This window comes from Bison bison, unplaced genomic scaffold (assembly GCF_000754665.1).
Source record: "Bison bison bison isolate TAMUID 2011002044 unplaced genomic scaffold, Bison_UMD1.0 scf7180017864266, whole genome shotgun sequence".
NCBI lineage: Eukaryota > Metazoa > Chordata > Mammalia > Artiodactyla > Bovidae > Bison > Bison bison.
Genome location: NW_011494838.1, coordinates 878,512 through 886,053, shown reverse-complemented (window position 1 = coordinate 886,053; position 7,542 = coordinate 878,512). Strand labels below are relative to the sequence as shown.

The following is a 7,542-nucleotide window of genomic DNA, read 5'->3' as shown; positions in this document are numbered from 1 at the left end:
CTCCCCCAGGTCAGGGGGATCGGACTGGCACGCAGCTGCGCAGGTGCCCGTTCCCCCAGACTTCCCTCTGGTTTTGCCCCGCCTGGGGGCCACCCCTGTGGATTCCGGCAGTGTGGGTGTGAGGCCTGGCGGCGCCCTGTCCGCTGGCTCTCCTTGCCTCTCCCCCATCAGGAAGCTCTTCCTGGGGCCCGCATCTCTCCAGCCCCCTTCCTAGCTCAGGGCTCCGCGTGGGGGATCGCTGCTCAGCTAAGGGTTATGGAGTAAATGTGAGTGAGGACTCCCAGCCCACGCAGTCTTTGCTCATGGGTAGGAAATGTCCCTTGCCAGCCTCGGAGATACTTTCTTAGGAGAAGTCACTGTAGGAGAAATACAGTAAAAAGCATACCTGTACGTCTCCTTCCTTGCAGGCAGAGGGAAACCAGAAGAATATTAACAGAGAACGGTTCTGCTAGCTCTGTCAAAAGCTCCCAGGCTCCTGCCCGAAAGCTAGCGGTTGAATCCCAGGGGTCTGTTAGGAATTCTGCCCAGGATTCAGGGCAGGGCTGTTCTCTGCTACGTGTGACAGCTGACTATAGCGACAACGCTGGAAACAACCAACCCCAATGCTCACCAGTAAGCGAACTGGTTAAATAAGTTGTAATTTGAACACAGTTGGGTGATGAGGGTCATTTAACAGCCCAGTTTCTTTCCATTTGATGACGTGGAGCCGCGTGTAAGGTTTATTAGTAAGCGGCTCACGCTGGTTTCACATCATGCGCGCAGTAGGACACAGCAGATGTGCGTAAGGTGTGTGTGTACGCGCTCAGTCGTGCCCGACGCTTTGTGACCCCATGGACTGCACCCGCCAGGCTCCTCTGTCCATGGGGTTCTCCAGGCAAGAATACTGGAGTGGGTTGCCATCTCCTTCTCCAGGGGCTCTTCCTGGGATCAAACCTGCGTCTCCTGTGTCTCCTGCATTGGCAGGCGGATCCTTTACCACTGAACCACCGAATAAGGTATAAACACACAGGTCATTTTAATTCCTTTTTTCTGGCCCTGTGGGGTCTCAGTTCCCCCAGCAGGGATTGAACTGGCTTCTAGCCCCTGGACCACCAGGAAACGCCCATGCAGATAATTTCATACCCACATGTGGAGATAGTTTCTGGCAGAAAATACAGGAAATTCCTCACAGCTGTAACACCCCCCACCCCCCGCCCCGGGAACAGGACACAGAGTGACCCGTGTTTGACACTTCAAAGTGGTATCTGTTAGTTTCATAATACAGCGAGGGACGTTCAGAAATCCTACCTGTATGGGAAAGCATGGGCTTCGGGGCTCGCAGGTCAGCTGGCAGTCGGCCCCCACCCAGGGGGCAGAGGGGGCTGCGCTCTGTGGCGTGAAGGCGATGTCGTGGTCGATGTACTGGCCCCACGCCGTCAGGAGGTCAGAGTACCGGTCGTCCCCCGTCACAGCCTCATTGGAGGCGTGTATGATGCGTCTGGTCACCTCCCGGACCTGGAGGGGCAGACCAGCCGTCACGTGCAGGAGCCGCCTGCCTGCAGGCACGGGGAGCCGACGCCTGGCAGTGAGGGGCCGAGAGGCGAGCCTGCGTTTCAGGGGCTCCATGCCACGCTTAGCGCCCGGGAGCTCCTGGGGGAAGATGGGATCCCTGGAGACCCCCGACTGTCCTCCTCGAGATTCATTGCTCTGTGCTGATTTGGGGCCAACAGGGCAGGAGGAGAAGGGGACGACAGAGGATGAGATGGCTGGATGGCATCACTGACTCAATGGGCATGAGTTTGAGTAAACTCCGGGAGTTGGTGATGGACAGGGAGGCCTGGTGTGCTGCAGTCCATGGGGTCACAAAGAGTTGGACATGACTGAGCAACTGAACTGAACTGGTTTCTTCATTTGTAAATAAATACAAAATGTCCATCTTCCGGGAGTGGTATGATTAAACTGAATCCTCCAGGGATTAGCTCCAGATAGTCCATGGCTGAGAGTGGGTGCCTGGTGCCCGGGGGTGAGGGAGAGGGCTGCTCCCCGGTGTTGAAGCCCGTGGAGTTTGCCTGGCCCGAGCTCAGACCCGTTTGGTGTCGGCGGCTTCTTTTTTCCACTTCTCTGTTTGTGACCCCGTGCGTGTACACCTGCCGTCCTATGCTTGTCCCACTACTGCATTTGGGGGCAGACTTGCTTTCTGGTTTCACTGGCCCCAAAGGAGGGAGGCTTTGACCCATGAGGGGCTGCACCCAGAGCTTCCCCAGCCCTGATTCAGATTACTCAGAGGATGAGATTTGGGACTCTGAAAACGATGAGAGTTAGATCAGACTTGAGATTCTGATGCTGTGATGGCTGAGACAATGGGGGCCTTGGAATGGGGTAGGTGGGTTTTGCACATGGATTGGGTCTGATATTTCTGGGGTCAGAGGGTGGACTGGTACCAGGGTGATGGCCCCCAGAGATGTCCACGCCTGCATCCCCGGAGCCCGTGGCAACATCACATGGCTACAGGGACTTAGCAGGTTTGGTGACTGTAAGGACCTGGAGATGGGGGTGAGCCTAGATTCCAGGGGGATCTGATCTAACCACATGGGTCCTTAAAACCCGAGACCCTTCCCTGACTCACGGGAGATGCGACTTTGGAGCAAAGGCACAGAGACGCAGCCTTGCTGGCGTGGGGGCCCATGAGCCAAGGCCATGGAAACCATCCAGGGCTTTATTCATTGAAGCGATCAGTCAGGCTGGGGACCCGCGATCCATTTTTGGACCCAAGGGACCAGCAGATTAGGTTTGAGTTTATTTGACAAATGATTTGCCTCTGGGAGTAGATAGAAATTGCCATCTTTGCCTAAATGAGTGAATTCATCAATTAGAAGCGTCTTTGAACGTGGCTACTTCTCTACTTGTAACTTGACTCTGCGTTGGTCCGTCTGCTCACTGGCTAGTCAGAACCACAGTTTCTGGGCTATATGGTAAGTAGCCACCCCCCCAACCCCGCCCAGAACAGGGGCACCCGCTGGGGCCTGACCTGCAGAGCAGGGTCTCATCAGAGACTGGGCCCCCCAGGGGAGGGAAGGTTTGCCAAGTTCCGAGACTCCTTGCAGCCCTGTTCTGCCAGCACTGACCGGGGGCAGGGGAAAGCCCTTGTACAGGAAGTGGGGGTTCCAGCCTCGGGGCTCACTGATGCCATCCTCGTAGGCGGGGGGCAGCCATCTGGCCAGCGCTGTGTTGGAGGCTCCCCAGCGGGGGTGGTCTCTGTGGAGACAGAAGGGCACGAGCTGTGTTGGAGTCCAGGAGGAGGGAGGCAGCCACGGCAGGTGCTATGACCTGGCAGCACAGTCTCTGGGTGAAGCCACATGGTGCGGCTGCTCCTGGGGGTGACCGGAGGGTGAAGCCCTTGGTTCAGCGGGGTCTCCACGCCCCGCAGTGCGGAGATGCTCGGGGGATGCGCAGGTGCTGTGGTCTCGGGGGAACTGACTTCCACGGCAGCCGCACGTGCCCCCCGCCCAGCGCCTGAACTGACGCGTGCTGTGTGTCCACGAGCCGGCGCCCCCGCCACCCAGCTTCCACTTTGCCTCTGAGGCTGCCTCTCACCTGGGAACTCGAGACGCGCCACAGGCACCCCCCGGGGCTCCCCACAAAGGCGTGCCCTGATTCCTCTGAGCACCCTCCCTCAGGATGTCCTGCAGCCACCCGGGCAGGTGCCCTTTCCTGTCTCCAGTGTTTACCTGGAGGACAAAGTTTCTGCTAGAAAGTGAGATGGAGGGAACTTCCTGAAGTGTTCTTGAGGCACAAGTGGGATGGCTGTATTCATACTTTTATTTGAATCAAAAATAAGTCAGGCTTTTTCTGGGAGAGAGTAACTGTCACTTGGTTGGTGGATCAGACAATGAGATGGACTCAGCCAAAGGGGAAAATGGGGATTTTTTTCCCTAAACAGACAGATCTGCGGTTTCATTCTACTGGCCAAGATATGTCTTGACAAAAACATAAAGTTCCTGATGAGGCAGAGTTCTGCCTAATGTCATTTTGATTTTACAAATGACTTTTGAGCCTGAATTTTGTGTCGTGAAGGTGCCTCAAGGAGAAAGGTATTAATAAAAATCAATATTAATATTAAGGTATTAATAAGAATCAATCAAACTGGAAAAGGTCAGTTTTCATTCCAATCCCAAAGAAAGGAAAGCCAAAGAGTGTTCAAACTACCGCACAATTGCACTCATCTCACACGCTAGCAAAGTAATGCTCAAAATTCTCCAAGCCAGGCTTCTACAGTATGTGAACCATGAACTTCCAGATGTTCAAGCTGGATTTAGAAAAGGCAGAGGAACTAGAGATCAAATTGCCAACACCCATTAGATCATTGAAAAAGCAAGAGAGTTCCAAAAAAACATCTATTTCTGCTTTATTGACTACCCTTTGACTGTGTGGATCACAACAAACTGGAAAACTCTTAAAAGAGCCTGGGAATACCAGACCACCTGACCTGCCTCCCAAGAAATCTGTTTGCCGGTCAAGAAGCAGCAGTTAGAACTGGACATGGAACAGACTGGTTCCAAATCGGGAAAGGAGCATGTCAAGACTGTATATTGTCACCCTGCTTATTTAACTTATAGGCAGAGTACATCATGAGAAACGCTGGGCTGAATGAAGCACAAGCTTGAATCAAGTTCGCTGGGAAATATATCAATAACCTCAGATATGCAGATGACACCATCCTTATGGCAGAAAGTGAAAAAGAACTCAAGAGCCTCTTGATAAAAGTGAAAGAGGAGAGTGAAAAGTAGGCTTAAAACTCAACATTCAGAAAACTAAGATCATGGCATCTGGTCCCATCACTTCATGGTAAATAAATGAGGAAACAATGGTAACAGTGAGAGACTTTATTTTCTTGGGCTGCAAAGTCACAGCAGATGGTGACTACAGCCATGAAATAAAAAGACACTTGCTCCTTGGAAGGAAAGCTATGACCAACCTAGACAGTTTTTTGAAAAGCAGAGACATTACTTTACCAACAAAGGTCCATCTAGTCAAAGCTATGGTTTTTCCAGTACTCATGTATGGATGTGAGAGTTGGACTACAAAGAAAGCTGAGTGCCAAAGAATTGATGCTTTTGAACTGTGGTGTTGGAAAAGACTTTTAAGAGCCTGTTGGACAGCAAGGAGATCCAACCAGTTCATCCTAAAGGAAATCAGTCCTGAATATTCATTGGAAGGACTGCTGCTGAAGCTGAAACTCCAATACTTTGGCCACCTGATGTGAAGAGCTGACTCATTTGAAAAGACTCTGATGCTGGGAAAGATTGAAGGCAGGAGGAGAAGGGGACGACAGAGGATGAGATGGTTGGATGGCATCACCGACTCAATGGACATGAGTTTGAGCAAGCTCCGGGAGTTGGTGATGAACAGGGAGGCCTGGCATGCTGCAGTCCATGGGGGTCACGAAGAGTCGGATACGACTGAGCGACTGAACTGAACTGAAATGAAGAATCAATATGTCCCAGAAATGTTTCTCACAATGAGAAAATGAGAGACTAATGGTTGGTAACTAGTCCTGAGCAAATCAGATATGAATAGTAAATCTATACATAGGCGATCAAATATGTAAACATATAAAATAAACACACGAATATAAACATTTACAAAATATAAGGATAAAATACCTGCAGAACATATGTGAAAGTAAAGGACTATGTAAAAGGAGAAAATAAGATACTTTTAATCATAAAGTATCCTACATGTAGGAAAAAAATCAGAAAAATTAGAATGGAAACGTTCTTTCAAGAGAAAAGAAGAATATGGGAGTTTTCTGTTAGAGAAAAATTTGCTCTGTTCTATAAAAATGGATTCTTTTGTTCAAAGTTGTGGTATCCAAGGTCCCTCGGTCTTTATCAACACAGCCCTATGGCAGTAATAGCCATTGGGGTGGTTGGTGGTTACAGAGTCTTCCAAAAAGGCAGGAGCGAGGCTGGAGTTTGCAGGTGAACAGGAGCCCATTGTGCTGGGCTCTCTGAGGTCACGCAGCAGAGTCAGCTGAGTCAGAGAAGACCAGGGTCCAGACTTCTCCGCTTCTTTCCTGCATCTGACATGTAGGCACTCAGAACATCTAGGCAGTGAAGGCCACAAGAACTGGGGCAAGCTGCTAAGGGTTTTAAAGCTTTTAAAGTATTTGTAAATACAAATACTGAAAGTCAGTGGCTTTCAGAATTGAAAGAGACATGTGTACCCCAGTGTTCATCGCAGCACTGTTTACATTAGCCAGGACATGGAAGCAACCTAGGTGTCCACTGGCAGACGAATGGATAAGAAAGCTGTGGTACACTTACACAAAGGAATATTATTCAGCTATTAAAAAGAATGCATTTGAATCAGTTCTAATGAGATGGATGAAACTGGAGCCTATTATACACAGTGAAGTAAGCCAGAAAGAAAAGCACCAATACAGTATATTAATGCATATGTGGAATTTAGAAAGCTGGTAACAAGGACCCTGTATGCAAGACAGCAAAAGAGACACAGATGGAAAGAACAGACTTTTGGACTCTGTGGGACAAGGCGAGGGTGGGATGATTTGGGAGAATGGCACTGAAACATGTATAATATACGTATAACGAATCGCCAGTCCAGGTTCGATGCATGAGACAGGGTGCTCGGGGCTGGTGCACTGGGATGACCCAGAGGGATGGGATGGGGAGGGAGGTGGGAGGGGGATTCAGGATGGGGAACACGTGTACACCCGTGGCGGATTCATGTCAATGTATGGCAAAACCAATACAATATTGTAAAGTAATTAGCCTCCAATTAAATAAATGAATTTTTTTTTTTTAAATAGTGGTTCTGACACTAACTTATTACCAGTGGACTATATCTCCCACCACCATTCCTATGTGAATGTGGCCTGTTTGGTGTCCTGCCCGAGAGGGAGAGGAGCCGTGCGCTGAGGACTGTCGGACCATCTCTAAGTGCCTGTTTGAGGCGGGGCCGCCCCTGGCTCCTGACCCTGGAGACAAGGCGCTTCCTTTCTCCCGTGACTCCTGCCCAGCCCCGTCTCAGGAGCGATGCCCCCTTCTATCTGAAGGACAGGGAATGGGCATGAATTCTAGCATCAACCCTCCGCTGCTCTCTAGCACCACCGGAGGGGCTCGCTTTAGGACCGCGTTTCATCAGCTGCAGTGAGTCAGCCTTCACGCGGTGTTGTGATCGGTTACAGCAGCCGCTCCTTATCGAAATCCCATAAAATGTGGCTCTTTGACTCAAGAATCACACGAGTGTTAACCTAACTGCTCACGCGACAGGGTTTTTGCTGACTGACTGTTGGGTTTCAGCAGCTCCTGGGAGGGCACGTGGTCTCCGTGACTGTCTCACTGGGGTCAGAGCCCAGCCTCCTGGGCAGGACCCGGGGTGCCGTGGGGGGGCCTCGTGGCCCCACTCTGAGAAGCTGCTTGGCTGGGGTGGGATAACTCAGTCCCCAGCACGTGGCTCCTTTAGTAGCTTTGCATTAGTGACCTCCCTGGGAAGGGTCGCAGAGCTGACAAGCAGCGGGGGAAACTCTCTGGAGGGGAG

General features: G+C 51.1%; 1 protein-coding gene across 1 annotated transcript in view; it reads right to left on the bottom strand.

The window, feature by feature from the left end:
- TPO (thyroid peroxidase) overlaps positions 1 to 7,542 on the bottom strand; it is a 35,878-nt gene that overhangs the window by 17,745 nt on the left and 10,591 nt on the right. Inside the window, exons 6-7 of the mRNA XM_010848439.1 lie at positions 3,105 to 3,234; positions 1,288 to 1,494 (exon numbers count right to left, since the gene is read on the bottom strand). Of these exons, the coding sequence (XP_010846741.1) occupies positions 1,288 to 1,494; positions 3,105 to 3,234 (337 nt within the window). The remainder of the gene's footprint in view (positions 1 to 1,287; positions 1,495 to 3,104; positions 3,235 to 7,542) is intronic.